The 21,187-nt window shown below is 39.4% G+C and overlaps 1 protein-coding gene across 1 annotated transcript in view; it reads right to left on the minus strand.

Annotated features, from left to right (window-relative positions):
* The window catches only part of LOC126249761 (NACHT and WD repeat domain-containing protein 2), a 253,964-nt gene that overhangs the window by 58,551 nt on the left and 174,226 nt on the right, over positions 1-21,187 (minus strand). Inside the window, exons 20-22 of the mRNA XM_049951451.1 lie at positions 8,924-9,035; positions 6,195-6,439; positions 2,564-2,675 (exon numbers count right to left, since the gene is read on the minus strand). Of these exons, the coding sequence (XP_049807408.1) occupies positions 2,564-2,675; positions 6,195-6,439; positions 8,924-9,035 (469 nt within the window). The remainder of the gene's footprint in view (positions 1-2,563; positions 2,676-6,194; positions 6,440-8,923; positions 9,036-21,187) is intronic.

Genomic DNA, 21,187 nt, shown 5'->3' on the forward strand with positions numbered 1-21,187 from the left:
TGACAAAATTTATCGTCGGTACTACACCGAGATCCGTTACCGATTTTGTAAAATATTTTTCTTTTCAGTAGGATTAAAACAAAAGATAAGTCTCCCTCTTTTGGTAGTTACTGAATAAAGAAGCTATACTGCAGCCACATAACTGGAAACATAACAATGTAGAGCAAATCCTTGAATTAGAATGACTTCTATAAACAATATATTTCTGTTAAATCCAGTCTAGTCGTCAATTGTATGTCTAAATGTTCGTCGTCGAATATGGGGAGTCTGGAAATCCCGCGCACTCGGTTCGCTAGACAAACAATTCAAACAAATTGTATTAATGAGTTTTATTACAAAATGAAAAGAGACAGTGCTTAACTTTGCAACTACACAGATGTGTCGCAAGCAGAGGGCGACATACGAAATAGTCAAGTTTCTTCAGTACAGACAACCTAAGTCGCTGCCATACAAGTCACTAGCTTGAAGCTACAATCAAACTGGACCGCGACCAGTCGGTCGCGGCGCTTACGTCTTCTTCGCATAGGGGCCGCTGCTGTTGCGATGTCATCCTGGACAGGGGTCGGTCAGCGTGCGATTGGCTGACGTCTTTTCACAGTCATCTCTTCTCTATCGTTCCCGACTGGCGTGCCGGCGCTTGGTTTTACACCGTAACAATTTCCATAATAATTTTCTCTCATACCCTGGCAATCTTAAAATTCACTAGCCGTTAAAATATTCCACTGGATAAATTTTGGTAAACATTGTTTCTTAAATTCCCGTCACATTTAAGAGAGTCTCAACTGTAGACATCGTTATCGCGTATTGCAACAGTGACTCAGTACTGCTTAAGTTTCACAGTTGTTTCTACTTAGTTACTAACTTGTTAGACAATAACATATTCTTTTTAATTCACTTTCTGAAAAGTTTCTTGGCCATATACTGATTTAAAAAAGTTCAGTCCACTGTGCATTTTATTACGTCAATTTTAAATCAAGAGAGGCTAGAGAAAATAAGTACCAAAAATTAGCTTATTATCGATCAGCTGTGTCATTCGGTGATGACATTAAGTGTTGTAAAGGGTTTAATTGCACTAAAACATGATTTGTAATCAAAAAAGATGTTTCAGAAGAAACTGTTATGAAGATACAGGCTTATCCGTCGATCTGGACGCTTTAGTTTCATACATCATGCACACTAGAAATGGAAAAGAACATTTTCTCGAACTGTTGCTTATTTATCGTTACAACGGAATTTAATTCAGTTGGCTTTGAAATTTACGTACGATTTAATTCGTTACAAAGATTACTAACAAAAATTTTATTAAGAAATACTGCTGAAATGCATTTACAATTTGTAAATATTCAGCTTAAAACATTGGTACGTTTATTGTTGTACTTCATTAGCAACTTTGTATCTTCATATTAAAAAATCAATTTCATCAGTAAAACTCTTGGATATTTTTGGTGCAAGGCAACGAATTACCAAAATAAGCAGTTATACAAATAATTAAAGTCTATACAGCATTTTTTTCTACCTCAAAGATGTATATGATTCTAACAAATGTATGGAGAAGGGTAAACCTTTGTAGTACGTGACTTGTCGTCTGTTAGTTGTTACTAATGTTATAATTCTAATTCAAAAGTGCGGCTTCTAAAAGCCCATTTAGTTTTCCAACTAAGTTTCGTTTGCTTTAAATTGAAACACCTTCAGGGGTGCAATATGCTGTTTCTGAATTAGACGTATGCACGCAAGAGTGTAGAATTTGCCAAATGTATTTTGCTTACTTTATTATGATAAATTTTTTGTGTCGCAGCACACTGCTGCTGCATTAGTTACGTATTTGTATTTTGCAGCTGAAACCACCCTTCCTAAGTTACTATACGACACACAGCGTATACTATATTATAGATTTACTTTCACGTGGTATGGGCAACATGGTCTTCCCAACATTCAGTGCCACTTTTTCGTCTCTTTCAAAGTGAACTTCCCTACAGGAAAGGTTGTATGGCTAGCTGTGCAACCTGCATTACGCCGTTGCCAGGACAGGACTTAGCCGTCTCCCCGTACCCCTCTCCATTCATAGCCATCCCACTCTTCCCCACCCCCGACAAGTGCTTGCTGAGTGGCCCAATACACCGACGGCGCAGCCTGATGAATATTGCGGATGACGATGCCACTCGAAACACGGGTTGTCAATAGTCGCTGCATAGGCAGTATAAAGACTTCCACTGCCATATTGCAAACTGACCTTTTTAAACAGCAGTTCAAATTGCTTTCATTTAAAACACTTTGCTGACACTTTTTGAAAGTGGGACGCCATATCTAAGGTAGCGAACTGAAGCATAAGTAATGAAGCTTTTTTCCCATTCAGTGACATGAGTAATCTTTTTGTCTCTACAGATACAAATGTATCCTTAATTTTCAATTGGAATACAGCCCCACTATTTGTACCTTCGTGCTTCAAGCTCATGAAGACTGTACATTCTAAATTAGAAGCATCTAAAAATTTCGGTGAGAGAATCATTACAGTTCACATTCTTCCAACTGTAAAACTGCTGCATAATAAAGATACGCCACTTACTGAATTCCAGTTTCCGATAGTGAGTGGTTCCAGGGAGATTATCCTCCCAAAATGAGCATCCAGCACTTTCAGCAACGCGCATGTCTCCAGATTCCAAACATACAGATTCTTCCTGAAAACAAAGAAAAATTAGCGACCGTATACAGCTAAATTAATCATACTAAAGAGTTATACAAATGAATTAAAACTTGGCCACTGCTGCTCCAAGAGTCTGGTTTGAATTACATATAAAAATTATCAACAAGTTTATAAATACGTACCTGTTGCAATAAATAAGTCAAAAAATTCTAGAGTCCAAGGACAGTACAATGTTACCATTATGATAATGCGCTCCAGATTACTAAAAAGCTGAAGTTAGAAACTATTAACGACAGTTATCATGAAGCCTAGCTAGTTGCAACTTAACAGTTGCAGGGAATGAATCATTCGACGACAAAACCACAGCAGCAACAGGAAAAGTGCGAAATACAAACTATTATCTGAAATGCATCTTTCTATATAATGACGGAAATGAGTCATTGGAACTGTATGGTTACATTATGCATGAAATACTTTTTTTAAAGGAAAAACTCTAAATGAAGCTTATATGGTGCTGAGCGGCATTTGTGCACCAAAGAAAATGTAACATTGAAAATTTAATCTAATTTCTACCAAAACAATGCATATAGCGAAAATACATTCCAAGGGTCATCATTCCTTTTTTTTCAAAATTCCACTGTTCCTCTAGAGATACACTGATCAGCCAGAACATTATGAACACGTACTTACTACTGTTATAAACCCGTTCAGGCGATAGCAGCTTCACCTGACGAGGAATGACTGCTAGTCAGACACACGCACGGTACATGTAGTATCAATTAGCGTGGTGTCCGTGTGTCGAATGCGGAAGGAGCGCGATATATCTGACTTGCACCGAGGGAAGATTGTGATGGCCCAGAGACTCGGCATGAGCATTTCGAAAACTGGACGACTTGTCGGGTGTTCGAGGAGTGCTGTGGTGGGTGTCTTCAACACGTGGTGAAATCACGGTGAAATTCCGTCCAGACGTCGTGGGGTTGGGTGGCCACCCCTCATTGCAGAAGTCGGAGATTGTAAGCTCGGTGGACCGGTAAATCAGGACAAGCAACGAACTGTGGCGGAACTAACATCAGACTTTAACGCTGGGCACAGCACAAGTGTATCTGAACACACAGTGCACCGAAAACGCCTAACGATGGGCCTCCGCAGCCGACGACCCACGCAAGTGCCAATGTTAACACCACGACATCGGTAACTACGACTGAAATGGGCACGTGACCATCATCACTGGACGTTGGCGCAGTGCAGAGTGTTGTATGGTGTGATGAATCCCGATACCTTCTTCATCATGGCGATGGGAGGGCGCAAATCTGTCGTCTTCCAGGGGAACAGCACCTTGACACCTGTACTGTGGGACGGACACAAGCTCTATTATGCTCTGGGGGAACATTCACGTGGGGATCCATGTGTCCAGTAGAATTCGCACAAGGCACAATGACGGCGAAGGAGTATCGTACACTGGTTACAGACCACGTACACCTCTTCATTTTTCAACAAGATAATGCACCAATGTGTCATGTCACAAGGCCAGGAGTGTGACAGAGTGGTTCGAGGAACGAAGTGGCGAGGCCCAGTTGATGTGCTGACCCCCCAGCTCGCCAGATCTGAACCCGATCGAACATATCTGGGACGTGATTGAACGTGGCGTCAGAGCCCATGGCTCCCCTCACTGGAATTTACGGGAATTAGGTGACTTTGTGTCCAGATGTGGTACCAACTTCCTCCAGCGACCTATCAAGGCTTCATTGCTTCCCTGCCATGATGCGTCGCCACTGTTATCCGTGCCAAAGGTGGACGTACTGGCTATTAGGTAAGTGGTCATAATGTCCCGTTAATCAGTGTATAACAGTAGTCAAGATGTGGCCACACAGTCAAACTAATGGCTACGTTAAAACAGAGGAATTTTTTCAAGAATAAGTGACAGCCAGTAGATAGCTAACAGAACGAAATGTGTCCGTAGACGATGCTGAAGTGCAGTCACGCCATGTCAAAATATAAAAGATGACCAAGGAAGTATTATATACTAGCATAGCTTAATGCACCATCGATGTTTCGGATCTAAGTGATTTAAGGGATTTTAAGAGAACTAGAAGACCTTGTCTATAAGCAGTCACACAGGTAAGCTGTAAAATGAGATGGCCCAGCTGACAAATTTCCAAGAGGCAGTTATACTATTTACGGAAAGATATCGACATGTTTATAGTTATTTGCATTGAAAAGGTAAGAGATAAGGGAAGTGTCGGCACTTCTAGACTCTCACATATGGAACTCTCAACAATATTATCATTCATCTTAGGATCTCCTGAAGGCTGTTACCACTGATGTGTCAATAAATGACAGTTATAAGAAATCACACCAGCCGTGATAAATGTTCAGTGTGTCGAGCCTTGAAACATCATACTGCCATAACACGCCAGTTATAACGCAAAAATAACGAAATATGACGAAATCAATATGGTGCCTCCAAAGTTGTCGGCTGTCATCGTTGCATTGAGTGACACGTCCTCTTGACTTCTTTTCCAAGAAAGCCCAGAATGACACGAATGTGACACTACTCCCCCCCCCCCCCCCCCAACCACCACCACCTCCACCACCAACCTCGAAAGGGCTATTTGGTCCTGTTGATTACATATTATACAGCAGTGTACAAGTAATATAGGACAAGTCAATTGATGCCATTACAGTAGTACATTAACATTTACTCATCACATTGCACAGACAATGGTTTATTTTACAAGAACAATTACTTGTATGCAGTATTAAAGCCTGCATTATGTCAAAAACAGTTTAAGTGATTGTTTAAAATAGTAGAATAAGTGACAGTGCATATTTTTATCTTTAAGGGAGTGCTTTTCTTAGGCAGTTTCCCCCACACTTGTACATCATAACTCTAAGTATTCATTCATTTTATAGAAAGTTTGTTCGATGAGGAATAATTTTAGTTTCGTTTTGAAAACCTGTACAGTGTTTATTTCCTTTTTTATATTGATGGGGAGCTTATTGAAGACCTTTATACCTGACTCAGTAACTCCCCTATGTACTATAGTGAGAGTTGCAGATCCTTGATGAAAATTTTTCACCTGCCTTGTGTCATGGTTGTGGATGTCACAATTTTTCTGAAACAGTTCCCTGTTGTTGGCTACAAATAACATCTGTGAGTATATATACTGGCCTGTGATGGTAAGTATCCTGAGAGATTTGAAGAGACCTCTGCAAGATGTCCCATTAGGGACCCCAAATATTAGCCTCACTGCTCGTTTTTGTATTCTGAAGACTTTTTCAACACCTGCAGCATTTCCCCAGAAGATTATGCCATAGGAGAGAACAGAATGGAAATATGCAAAATATGACAACATTATTTCTCTGTCTACTAACTGATGGAGAGCTCTTAGAGCTGATACTCCTGCCTCCTAGTGGTGCGCTCAGTAACTATGTCACGGCACCAATTAATTATGAATCGATGCTTGGAAAGATTTCTTTTCTCCGATACGAATAGCCCTGTGCTGCGTCAGATGAGCTTATATGGCCTACAGCTGCTCTGTAAGAAGCTGACCTGACGCCTGCGACGGCGAAGTCCCTGGCAGCGGAGACCATGCAGGAGTTGGAGTGGAGGATGCGGGTGGAGATGTTGCGCACTCCGTGCGGCAGCGCCAGCACTGCCGGCGCAGGCTCGCTGGCGCGCACGTCCCACACCACGAAGCCGTTGCTCGTCGTGCCCAGCAGCGTCTCCTCTGCCTTGTCCAGCTTCAGCTGCAGCAGTGCCTCCACCTCGTCATTCGGTGTCCTACCCAGGCTCCTCTGCAAGCGAAAAACGCCTCGATGTCAGTTATCACACTCTTCCTGTTCCTCTATCATGCCAGAACACTGCTTCTGCAGTGAGAGCTACCTCTTCAGACACAAGAGACATAACTTCTACTTCTACATCCATACTCTGCAAACTACGGTGAAGCGCACTACAGTGAGTACTTCCCATTGTACTGAGTATTAGTTTTTCTTCCAATTCTATTCACACCTGGATTGTGGAAAGAATGACTTCTTAAACCCTTTGTTGTGAACACTGCAACTGGTCTAATCTTGACAACGTAGTTCTTACTGGAGAGATGAGAGATACATGGAGGAAGAGGGGAGGGGGGGGGGGACGTGAGAGGGGATGTGTAATATATTCCTAGACTAGTCACTTAATTCTCGCTCTTAATTTTAGTGTGTCCTATTCGTCTTGACCACCCCAAATAACTTTTTGTCCTGAAGCAATAAAAAAATGTATGAGGGACACTCCAACAGAAATTCACACTATTTTGTAAAAATACAGTTTTCATTCTGCATGTGTGAAAGTTTTACAGTGTGTAGATACATCCTTCCCGCTTGTTTTCAAACTTAGTTCAACCTGTTCCCGTGAGTGGCGCCGTCACAGTATGTCTTCAAGATGGCTGCTACACTTGACGTTCGTCAGAAGCAACGTGCTGTCATAGAATTCCTGTGCTGTGGAAACGAGACAGTGGGAAACATCCACAAGAGGTTGAAAGAGGTGTACATAGATGCTGTTGTCGATCGCAGTACAGTTAGTCGGTGGGCAAGCAGGTTACATGATGAAAGCGGGCACGGCAGTATTGACGATTGTCCTCGCAGCGGCAGGCCTCGTACTGCACACACTCCAGACATTGTGCAGAGAGTTAACGAATTGGTGACTGCTGACAGACACATCACAGTGAACGAATTGTCATGCTACGTTGGGATAGGGGAAGGAAGTGTTTGCAGAATACTGAAAGCGTTGGCCAAGAAAAACGATATGCAGCGAACTTTTGGAACAGTGCGACAATGGTGGAGATGAATTTCTTGGAAGAACTGTGACAGGTGATGAAACATGGCTCCATCATTTTTCACCAGAGACGAAGAGGCAATCAATGGAGAGGCATCATGCAAATTCACCCAAGAAAAAAAAATTCAAAACCACACCTTCTGCTGGAAAAGTTATGGCTAGAGTGTTTTTCGATTCTGAAGGACTCTTGCTTGTGGAAATCATACCAAGTGGAACCACCATAAATTCTCATGCATATGTGACGAAACTGAAGAAACTTCAAGCTCGATTGAGTCGTGTTCGACCACATCGGCAAAAGCAGGATGTTCTGCTGTTGCACGACAATGCACGGCCACATGTCAGTCAAAAGACCATGGAAGCGATCACAAAACTCGGATGGACAACACTGAAACACCCGCCTTACAGTCCTGACCTGGCTCCATGTGACTATCATCTCTTTGGGAAACTGAAAGACTCTCTTCATGGAACGAGGTTTGAAGATGATGACTCCCTTGTGCACGCTGCCAAACAGTGGCTCCAACAGGTTGGTCCAGAATTTTATCATGCGGTTATACAGGCGCTGGTTCCAAGAAGGCCTAAGGCAGTTGAGAGGGATGGAAATTATGTGGAGAACTGAAAATATTGTTCCTAAAGGATGTATCTACACACTGTAACACTTTCAAACATGTAGAATAAAAGATGGATTTAAAAAAAGATAGTGTGCATTTCTTTCGGAGTGACCCTCATATCAAGAAAATGGTGTTTAGCTGATATGAAGGAAGATACGAATTAATTCAAAATTTAGATCTGGTGAAAGAATGGATTGAAATTGTTCACTAACAGAAAGGAAAAAAAACCTCTTACATATAGAATATACAAGAACCTTGGACTGTCCCACAATAGAAAGTCACTGTTATTAGAGTCCATATGCTCCTAAATGTTCTCCTATGTCTGCACTCCACAAGACAGTGTTTGGGGAAGACTGCAGGCAAAAAGAAAATTCCCTGGCCTGGCACAGATATGGTGTTCAAGTGAAAAAAAATTCACATTTGTGGAACGATATGTACCACAGTAATATTTGTGCATACTGTTTTTTTTTTTTTTTTTTTTTTTTAATGCCGTCTTGGTCTCTCCTTCTGTGTGTGTGTGTGTGTGTGTGTGTGTGTGTGTGTGTGTGAGTGTGAGTGAGTGAGTGAGTGAGAGAGAGAGAGAGAGAGAGAGAGAGAGAGAAAGAGAGGAGCAGATTTTCTGTAATTCAGTTATAAATCACAACAAATTATTTCTGCAACAAACAACTGACCAACTGATAAAATAGTTGACATAATTATGTTTCTCAAATGTTTTAATCAGATCAAGATGTGTAGATAATTCAGTTCACATGTTAATTTCAGACTCTTATCACTTTTAGTAAACTCCAGGATAATTTATGGTAAGATTATTACAGCAGTAGCTACATTAATAAGCATAAGGTCTTGATGATTACTTACTACATGAATCCATTTCATAGCTTCTTTGTCAAATATGAACTGCATCACCTGGTAGTGACCACTGTTTGCACAGCAGTAAACTTTTTGTTTGTCTTCTGTAAGTACCATTGCACTGAAACAGTTAAAAATCAAGTTTCATTTTCAAGATCTGCAATTACAGGAAAAAAGGAAAAATTATGAACATTTTTCCATATGTCAGCTTCCTCTAACATTCTAAACTCAACAGATGATAAAACCAGAAAGAAAGCAGGGACTTATTGAAATTCCCTGGGACATGTAAATAGGGCATATTAGCACCTAACTAACTCTAATTTTATTGATATTAATAAGAAGGAAAAAATGAAGAGTAGTAGCAGTAGCCACAGGTAACAAATTGACCCTGGAGGGTTAATAAAACTTTTTGAGCCTTTATAACCACGGCCGGCCGCGGTGGTCTCGCGGTTCTAGGCGCGCAGTCTGGAACCGTGTGACTGCTACGGTCGCAGGTTCGAATCCTGCCTCGGGCATGGATGTGTGTGATGTCCTTAGGTTAGTTAGGTTTAAGTAGTTCTAAGTTCTAGGGGACTGATGACCACAGCAGTTGAGTCCCATAGTGCTCAGAGCCATTTTTCTTTATAACCACATAGTCTACCATTCATCAAGATAAAGTGTAGATAATGGAACATGAGCATTTTTTTACATTTCATAATATTCAATTGATTAGTACATCAGACACTCACTTGTCATAGCACCCACATTATGACACATCGCATCTTAGAGTGAATATAAACAATACGTACCTCTCTGATCTTACAGTACCACATGTTACTCTACTAAATAAGATGAAAGGCACATTTGAAATTTAACCTCAAAATCTAACTGCTGGATTGTATATGCTGTATACATAACTTAAGAGGTACACAGCAATACCACGAGAGGCTGCCAGCACACAGAGACAGTCACTAACCAGGTGCCTTCTCAGTTCCAAGCATCTGTCCCCAGACAGTCCTCACTAACCAGGACTACCTTTTTTTGCTTCCACCACACATCCATCAGCACATAATATTCACCCAGAAACAGTGTTGCTAGATGCTAGAGAGAGTGCTGTCAATGGTGGACTGCTTTGGTTCTGCTAAGTATGAACAAGCAAGGAGATCTTCCTGCCAACATGCTCAAAAGACAACATGTTACCAACACTTACACAGTTCCCGCAGCTCCTACAATTCCTGCAGTTCTATTAGAGCCAGTAGTTACACAGTTCCATTGAGAAGACAACAGTTCCTACTTAGCAGTCACTATTTCTGCAGCAATAGGAACAGTTAACTATGAGTGTCAGTGTAATACTTTCAGTCATAATGATGAAAACATAGACTGCCATGAGACAACAAAGTTATTTAGATTTCATTGTATTACATACAGGACATCAAGAGGCATGCATCAAACTGTTACCAAAGTTAAGTACAATTGAGTATCATCACTATTAATAAATGTTATTAATTATTATTTGGACCAGTATCTAACACTGGCAATGAGATAAAGTCAAGATTGATGATCTTTTTGCCAGTTTCCAACAATGATATTGAGGAGGTGCAAACTCACAGATTTATTCCTGTCAACAAGGGGGATGAGTAAAAAGAACCAATACTGGTGACAAGATTACAGAATGAAGCAGGCATTTTTATTTTCAGTTATTTCAGAGTGAATGTGCGTCTTTGATTTTTGTGGCAACACTGCATGGCTTAGAATTACCTGCGGATGTTAGACTCTAGGAATGCTAATCATTTTCCTTTCCAGGAAGATTTTTGAGAATTTTGTAAACTGTTCTGAGAACATTTTTCAGATATGACCAAACTGGAACTGACAGTCCCACAGCACCCCAGTTGCTACAAGAATTGTCATCAACCTGGGAGCTCATGGTGGTGAGCACAGATTAAGGGCTGAAAATAACTACCATAACTGAAGAGGCTGTCACCACCCTTTCCAGCATACAGTAAGAAACAATTATGTACAATACCTAGAGCAGTATTTCATCACACATCGTACATCAGCTGATTTGGAACACAAATAATTTTTACTCACTTATGCAGGTTCCTCTATATTTCAGCTCCTACAGAAATTATCACCTACCTGTGAGCCTATGACTCTCACCTGTTCTTCCATTAAAGATACGTTGGAGAAGTATTTTGAGTCACAAGTCCATGTTGCTGCTGGCAGACATGGATTTTTTTTTTTTTCTTCATGTTTCAAGAAGTCAAATCAAAGCTATGAAGAGTGGATTACTCAGTTACAAGGCCTTACTAGGGAATGTAAATTTCATTGTGAAAATGACCAATGTAAGAAACCTTATACGGTACACATTCTCTATTTGCAATAGGAAAAATTAGAGAGATGGGCCTGCTTAGTCTAAGAAAACCATCTCTGCAAGACTCTGCCATTAATTTGGGCATATAAACAAATGCATGTAACTGATGAAACAATACAGTGTGAGGATGCTGACATGATCATTATGCATCAATGACCAGCACAGCCAAGCAACCAGTGTGGCCAAAACCAGTAAACACAGACAAAAATTATTTCAGGAGAATCCTTTTACCTATACATATAACAAGAAATAAAAATAATTTCATGCTACCCACACACCAGTTGAAATTATATGCATGGACTCCCCAGTATATGAGGATGACAATATATAACAAGTTAATGGACAAAAACATATTTAGTATGAAGCCAGAAATTTAAAAATGAGTCTCTAATTCATAGAGGTTGAGAAAGGGGTAATTAAGTGTTAGATTTTATTGTATGTATGTATAACGAAATTGTATTATTATTATGCTGCTGTCTTTAACATCAGCTGCGCTTTGTTTGTGATGAAATTTTACCACAACTTGACATGTCTCCTGTACCTGAATCAAATGATTTAGATTATGTACATTATGAGGCAAATAAATAACAATTCATAATTCACAAGATACCTTCCCCAAAGACTATTCAGGTTTTGCCAAAGGTCTTCTCCCTTGAAAGATTGCTGAAATCTATTGTCACTGACAATGTCACTCAATTTTCTTCTCAGATATTTAAACTATTTTGTGAAACCAATGGTATTTCACACTTCAAGACTGCCTTTTCAGCCTGAGGCCAGTGCTCCCAATGAAATATTCGTATGAAGATTCAGGTTACACATGACAAAGCTAGTTCAATGCTATAATAAAGACAAAGCTTTATTGATCTTTCTATCTCAGTAAAGAGCCACAATCTCCAGCAGAGAAACTACGTGGAAGACTGCATTGCACATTACTGCCCATTTTAAAGCTACTTATGGATCCACCAGCTGAGCTTTGACAACAGCCAAAACAAACATTTTTTAAACTGAATCATCTGGTACTCATTACAATGTACAAATTTAGGAAAAAGACATGGGTACCAGGTACAGTCATAGAGCAGCTTGGTAATGTAATGATTAAAGTTAAATGTTCACATGGAGTCACAGTGCATCATAAAAATCAAATCAGGCCACACTGTGCCCATATACATATATCCACAGCTCCTAGGCTGTTTCGTTTTATATGATTAGAAGACCTCTGTGCAGCCAGCTGTCTGAGGGACTTTCTGATGCTGCAGCCACCAGTCCCAACATGACAGAAATATGTTATACTACTTGGTATGTTGTGATGTCTTATGGGTATAAGGCAGTTTCAACTGACTTTACTGAAGAAATATATGACTTCCCCAATGAATTGGTATTTTCAATGTTGCAAAATTACTTCTCATAACTTTTGATGAGAGCACATGGGTTTCCCATCATTTCAGTGATGGGTGAGAATCTTCAAATACCTTTTTTCCAAAATTGTGAAATCTTCTCCCACTCCAACAATTATAATTATTATACTTATTATTAAAATTTCTTTATTTTTCAAAAAAATCTCTACAGTTGTTTGGTGTTAAATACAATTTACACCAACTGCATCTGGCATTATGAGTAGTAAATCAAGTTATTTATTTGGTTTTTAAGCATTTTCTATGAAGTTTGTGCTGTTCTATACAATACAGTCTTCCTTATGTTACTAACTTTCTTACAAGCTGAAATTTGAGATGATCTACATTTACAGCTAGATACACACTCCACAAGCCACAGTACAACACATGGTGGAGGGTATGTTGTTCCACTACTTGTCATTTCCCTTCATTTTCCACACTCACCTTCCTGCACACCATTGCATCATCAGCAAACAGCCCCTGCTCATCCTGTCCATGAGATTATTTATGTACACAGAGAATAATAGCAATCCTGCCACACTTCCCTGTGGCACTACTGATGATACCCTTGTCTCTGATGAACACTTGTCATCAAGGACTGTGTACTGGGTCCTATTACTTAAGAAGTCTTCAAGCCACTTACATATCTAAGAACCTATTCCATATATTCATATCTTCTTTAGCAGTCTTCAGTGGGGCATCATGTCAAATGCTTTTTGGAAATCTAGGAATGTGGAATCTGCCTGTTCCCTTTCATCCATAGTTCACAGGATATCATGTGAGAAAAGAGCTTCAGTGAGTCTTTCTAAACCCATGCTGATTTGTGGACAGAAGCTTTTCTGTCTCAAAGGAAATTTTTTATATTTGAACTGAGAATATGTTCAAGAATATCTTTATTTTTACAGGTTCTAAGATACTGACTGCTGTATCAGAGATCTACGGAAAAGTAAGTAGCAAGGGTGTGTACCTAGGCTGCTTCGAGCATGTGGCAGTCTACACATCGTCTACATGCCTCAGCATCATGAGCTCTCCATGTTGCAGTCATGACCAGACACTAGGTAGCGGTACAAGTGCTGGCAGGGTCCATCACTTCCAACAGACCTATTTGCATCCTCACAATGCATGAAAAGGATATAGTATCACAAATATTCCACCTCCAGCAGCTATAAAGGTCAGTGCATGGACTACATAAGCCAGTTCTTCCAGCTTCAAGTGCCTCTCCTGGCCTCCGGGTGGGTGATACTGACCTCATTGTCTCAGGATGCTCTCAAATCCCATTTTAGGGCCAATGCCACTGTTCTCATCTTTCATCATTGTTTCCTCTGTGGACTTAGGTTGCATTTGGGATAGACTTTTTGGTGCCTTAGTTGGGCCTAATCAGCATAACATTCTCAGAACTTGGATTATTTCCCAGCAAGTGTAGTTTCCTATGATGCTCTTAGTGCTGTTACAATATACTAGAAAACAGTCATGTGACTTTATAGATAGCAGCTCGGTCAAGCCGCTGTACGAGTACCAAATAAGACATATTTTGTGCCTTTTGTTCTTACTGTTGAAACAGATGTATTTTTGCTGTCAATAAACTTGTCTGCAACATGATCACTGTTTTCCCTGTGTCCCCATGAGGGACACTTCACTGAACACAGGACACCAATTATGATAGAGATAATGTCAGATATTATTTGCATGATACAACGAATCTCATTGCTCTGATCTTTACTTTTTGTTTTCTTCTTGAGTGTTTAACTGAATATCTTCCCATTATACAGTGAGTGGCAAAATGATCTGACAGTTTTTGCCATCACATAGTTGAGCAAGTAGGTGGTGGAGGTTGGTGGGCATGTTTCAGAGCCTACACATAGACATTTTTAGTAGCCATGGAGCAGTGGTTGGTTGAGCATCGCGCGTTTGTTTTCGAGGCATTTTTTAAAAGTGGTGATTCCTGTGTTGCTGTGCAGTGGCATTCCATAGGCATTTAATTTAGGTCCATGAAGAAAAGTTCCGACATGCAACACAATTATGCTGTGGCTGAGTAACTTCAGAGCTACCAGTCCAGCATTGAAACAGACACTGACAGGCCATCCAAGGTCAGCCAGAGAATATCAATAGAGTAAGAGAAGTTGTGGAAGCCAGTCCTTGATGGCCAACCCGTAAACAAGCTCCTGATGATGAATTTTGTGGTTCGATCTGCATTTCTATCCATACAAAATGGCTATTGCTCAGCAGTTACAGCCCAATAACTATGCAAAGCGAAAAGTATTTTCAGAGCAAATGACTGATTTGATGACAGATGAAAAAATTTTCATGATGAGTGACAAGGTGCATTTTCATCTGGACCATTATGTAAACTAACAGAACTTTCATTACTGGTCAGGTACAAATCCTGAAGCACTGCATCAGTCTCCTCTGCATAGTCCTAAGGTCACTGTGTGGTGTGGTGTAACAAAAATGTGTGTCATTGGGCCATACTTCTTTGAAGAGGGTGGTCAAACTGTTATGGTCAATTTGCAATAAAATGTTGCAATGTTATCTGTTGATGTTACAAAACTTCCTGATCCCTGAACTTCAGAGAAAACACTTAGTGCACAGTAGTATGTGGTTCCAGGAGGATGGGGTAACTACCCATACAGCCAGTGAGGTGATAGACTTTTTGAAAAGTAAGTTTTGTGGCTGAGTAATCTCACATTTCGAGTATATTGCATGGCCAGCATGCTCTCCTGATCTAAGCGTTTTTGATTTTTTTCTTGTGGAGTTTCTTGAAATCAAGAGTCTACACAAACAAGCCCCACACAATGGGAAAATTTAAAGTGGTTATAACTCAAGAAATTGCCAACTTGTCTCCTGCAATGTTAGGGAAGGTGTTTGATAGTTTTGGTGTGGGACTGGAAAAGTGCTTCGACACAGAAGGGCACCATTTGAAGGACGTCATCTTCAAATCTTAAACTGATGAAATGGTTTGTTCCAATGTTATTTTCTTTAATTTCCATTAACACCATTTTGTAATAACCAATAAAACATTTTTATCACTCTTAACATTTGTGTTATTTGTACTTAAAACTGTCAGATCTTTTTGTCACTTCCTGGATAGGACTTCTCACTTTCTGTCTTAGTATTCTTTTATCTTTATTATTATTATTATTATTATTATTATTATTACTTGTTAAAAACAGAAATTTATAATTGGAAGTATGTAATTAATCATGTTTCCACCATAACTTGTATGGGTATATCACTACATACACCATCAGTCTGAAATGATATAAACCCACTACTTTGGGTTTGATATCTTACCAGTTTGCTATCTTAGGTCTAAATGTGAAAGAATCCCAGAAATACTTAAAATGGTATGAAGTTTACTACTGCTTGCTTATATGAAAAATCAAGCATGTATGTGATAAATAAAGTCTTCTTAAAAACAAGTTCCAGGATTGCTGATTTACTACACCCACAGTCCAGTCCAGTGTTGTGGTGCACTTACTATTCTGACAAGCCAAAGATGTGTGCATTACTGCACATGCAAAACATTTCTTTTTCACAGATACAACAAGCAAAATATTTGTTATCATGATCTGGGGAATCTAAGATACCACTGTATTCTACAACAGCAGATATTATTGTAATAATGTAATTTTTTACCATTTTTTTGTAAATTAATCACCCATTTTCATTTCAGTAAGGTTGGGTGAGGAGGCAACTGGATGATGGCAGCTGGGAGGGACAGGATAGTCTTTTGGGGAGATGCTGTCATGCATATGAGATTAATTCACACTCAATGCTTATCCCTTGCATAAGCAATTGGGACTTTTCTGCCTACTTGCACGAGAGGTACATGCTCTGTAATTTTGCATATTTCGTATGTCCTGTAAGGGATATGGGCTCTCCTTCCTGCTGGTGTTATTTAACACAGTAAAAAGTTATATTTGTGCTCTCCTTCCTACTGGTGTTATTTAACACAGTAAAAAGTTATATTTGTCAGAGAAAAAACAAGTAAAGGAAACTTAATGTATTGAAAAATCTGCCTCAGTTGCGAAAAGTTTCTGGTCTTTACCCAGGTTTTGGCTAGAATAATCTAGCCTTCTTCAGAAGCATAAAATTACTATAACATTCCAGAGTAAGGCACAGTCAAAATTAAAAATTAAAACCTATAGTATCATGGTACTATGGCGAATTAAAACTACTAAACTGAAGTCCAGCCCCGGCATCACTTTACCACGCGGTTGGTTGGTAGCAGCAACTACATTGGCACTGACCAGCCAGGTCAGAGATTTTGCACCAGCACACATGTTTAATTAGAAATTGTTTTGAAAATATGTGCAAGTGGATAATGAGGAGGTCAATCATGAGTTTGGCACAAAGGAAAACACAGAGGTAAGGCAAGTACAGTAACCAGAAGACACACAGCTGCAACCTCTATCCAAAGGTCCATGGATCAAGCTTGCCAGGGCATGCCACAAAGGATGTGGCTGAACAGCAGTATGGCACTGGGACTGTGGCTCTTCATGAGAGCATGTGCCCTACAGTGTTGGAGGCACTCATGATGAGTGCAGAGGCAGTCACTGAAATCACAGCCAACATTGACTAGTTCTTCTCTGCTGCTGCTACTGCCACTGACCTCCTTGTGGAGGAAAAAAAGAAAAGAGGAGGAAAATGGGCCTTCCTGGAATGAGCCAGGCCCCTTTTGTGGCTTTGAGGTACCACTCTGGTAACAGAAATGGAGAGACTGGATGTACTTCTCTTGCAAGAAGGTATCTTCTTTCTGCCATCATTACACAATGCAATAAAAAGTTACATTTGTTAGAGAAAAACAAACAAGTTTATTAATAAAATACATTAGAGAATGTGCACACACACACACACACACACACACACACACACACACACACACACACACACACACACACACGTATGCACACATACATGGACACACACATACACATGCACATACATTCACTCACTTAGGGGCCAGGCTGTCAGGAATTTTGGTACCGTACTCGCAATGGCCAAAACTGCCACCCTTTTTATTTCACCAAGACATTCAAATTAGCCTTCTTGACCTTATTTGTAGCTTTACTCTTAATTTAAATAAGTCTGTCATCAATGTTGCACTTAAAAGGGCAAAACTAGTATTGGGGGACATTTTAGTGAGGTGACTAGCTCTATTGACAATCTATAATTATTACATTTAACTGGCTGGTTAAAGACTGGTACCCCAAAGATAAACCATATTTAATTATTTCTCATGAATGGATCTGTTATATGCCACCCATCCATTGCTCCAATTCGCAGAGCCCTGGTAATTTGTATATTTACACTATGTTTTTCTAAAGAGAGGTCCGCAGGTGCAGTGTCTTACATTCAAACAAAGTGCTACACCATGATTGAATAGCCAGTATATATAACTGGCACACTGAGAACCCAAGTTTACTCCCCCGTACTATCAAGGAACTTTCCATGGTGAGGAAATTGTAAATGTAGTCTATTCAGCCTAATGAGGGAGACTGAGGAGCTATTTGAAGTAGTACAATCATCCTCAATTTTCAAATCTGAAATTAACACCCCGTTATAATTACAGGCAAGCCATATTCACCTTTAATGCATGGAAAGGTCCATCTGTGTTTGATTATATGAATGCTGAACAGTCACTTGAAACAGTTATACCCATTAATTAACTGGTAGTATTCATAAAAAGAAAAAGTACAACAACATGCAAAATTAACTGCTGGAAAGGCAGATGCTAGTCTGAGATTTGCTGGATGAGTCCTCAGGAAGTGTGGTCCACCCATGAAGGAGATAACTTACGAAACCCATATTTTGTTGATACCTGAGTACTGCTCATCAGTCTAGAACCTTTTCCAGAAACAGTTGATAGAGGTAATAGGGAGAATACAAACAAGAGCAGTGTGTTTCATCACTAGTTCATCTAGTAATCACAAAAGTGTCATGTTTACATTCAGATATAGATGGAGATAGGTGGCAATATGTCCTACAAGTACAGGAAATGAACCAGTGGTTGCCACAAGGCCAATTGTCTATGCTACAGTATGTAGCACACAGTGTTCAATGCATTAAAAGAACACAACTACTGACAAAACATTAAGGGCTGATTATTAACTGGAATATTTGGTAGACAACTTCACCCAAAATAGTTGTTAACAAAATATATCTGGAGGTCAGATGTATCCCCTGGATTATTTTACACACCTTTTTGCATAAAATTTCGAATTCTTATTTGTGAAACAATCATTCATGTATATTTCAGAATCTGATTGCTATGTGAGTTCCTCAAATTAAGACAGGTAATAATAATAAATATAGAAATGCCTTTTAATTCATCAGTCACAATGAGCAGAAGGGTGGCTAGTTTTGTGATCACATTATAACTGATTATGAGACCTTGTCCTCACACAAAATGGCAGAATACAAGTGCTAATCTAGAGAATGGCATCATAGTCAGTCTTTGTCACAACTAGCAAATTGGGCACTTCAAGAGTGATGGTGGTGATGTTTTGGCACTGGAAGGTTGTCTGTTTGGTTGACATTATGTGATCACAAGAGACAGTAATTAATAATCCAGCTGTTTCTGCTGTTATTGATTGAGATATGTTATTCAATAAATTAGATTTATCATATACTGAACATGTCCTAATTCATTATAGTGATTGTCCATGCTTGGATGCAATGACTCAATAGTAGTTGCTTCATTTTCTTTGAAAATAATTAATATCTTGTTAATAACCTGGGCCCATGTTGATTTATCATCACATTTTCCCTGAAGTGCATGGTTTTCTCGTTCTAATTGGATTTGCAAGTGATGAAGAAATAAAAAACTGACAGTGATTTTCATAACAGCTTGGTAAAAAATGAGTAAAACAAAAGTACCTGTACACAAAAAATTTTTCACCATTTTTATAAGATTTTAAATCAGTATGGCAGTGAGGTAGATAAGTAGTTTCAGAATCCAATGAGCCTCATATAAATTTTCTGAAAGCCCAGTATTTCTGTATTCTGTGTAATAACATATTCACTGTTTTCTGAATGATGGTCAGAACAGTTAGCTGTACATATGTCTACCTTAAACACTCTTGAACATTCAACAATAAATATGTCAATATTACTGATTGACTTTCACATTCTAAATGGTTCAAATGGCTCTGAGCACTATGGGACTCAACTGCTGAGGTCATTAGTCCCCTAGAACTTAGAACTAGTTAAACCTAACTAACCTAAGGACATCACAAACACCCATGCCCGAGGCAGGATTCGAACCTGCGACCGTAGCGGTCTTGCGGTTCCAGACTGCAGCGCCTTTAACCGCATGGCCACTTCGGCCGGCGATTGACTTTCACATTCTGTTCATGAATAATAAACAGTGAAAACAAATATATTTGGCTTTTTACATATGTTCTGCTAAGCAGCCAGATAAAATTAATGATAAATCTAGCACCTAAGTTGATTTTCTAATCAAGGTGGAGCCAAACTTGTCGTTGTACAGTACATAAGTGGTCACCAGATGTGCCTCATAATGAAGTCCTAAGAACTCTTAATTAATAAATAACATTAACTACAGATGTGTGAGATGAATATCAAAATAAAAAGAATAAGTAGTTCATTACTCTCCACAACAAGATGAAATTATAGTAGTAGGGAGGTGTTTGCCTACTATCCTCAGTGAGTTGTGTGCTCATTCCAAGTTACTTTTTATCCTCGAGTTTGATGTACAATCAAAGTGGTACCTCATAGGCTTTAGGATTAGCCTATGAAACCCTCTACTTCAGCCACTTCAAGCTATAATCAGCAACATGAAAATACCAGCCCAGTGATTGCATGGCATTTAACCTTTGCATACTGTAATTGATTGGAATATTTGGACTTATGGACATATTCTGCTTAAAACTAATGCTTATCACAGACAGGTTTTAACTTTCGATTATACAGAAAACTAATAGTGTTGTGTGTAAAATTACATATACAATTAGTTTTGAATAATATATAAACTGTCATTCATTCAACATATAGCAACTAAGTAATGCAGAGGAAGAACAGTAGATTTATTTATATATATGTTTATTTACTGTTTATTTGTTATTTCGAAGTAGTCTACACTGGATGCTTCTGCCAACTGATGTATAATTTGACATGTTGCACATCCCTGAATACTCTCTTTCATTAAGGAATTTATTGGTCATGAAATGTGAATGACTGAATGAATAGATAAATGATTTTTAATCCTACTCAGCAGCTTCCCATTAACCACCTGCATTTTAAGCATCACATGCCAAATATTTAATTAATCACAGTTGTTATTTACGTTCAAAATGGTTCAAATGACTCTGAGCACTATGGGACTTAACATCTGTGGCCATCAGTCCCCTAGAACTTAGAACTACTTAAACCTAACTAACCTAAGGACATCACACACATCCATGCCCGAGGCAGGATTCGAACCTGCGACCGTAGCAGTCGTGCGGTTCCGGACTGAGCGCCTGAACTGCTAGACCACCGCGGCCGGCGTTATTTAAGTGTATAGTAATG

This window comes from Schistocerca nitens, chromosome 3, assembly GCF_023898315.1.
Source record: "Schistocerca nitens isolate TAMUIC-IGC-003100 chromosome 3, iqSchNite1.1, whole genome shotgun sequence".
Classification (NCBI taxonomy): Eukaryota; Metazoa; Arthropoda; class Insecta; order Orthoptera; family Acrididae; genus Schistocerca; species Schistocerca nitens.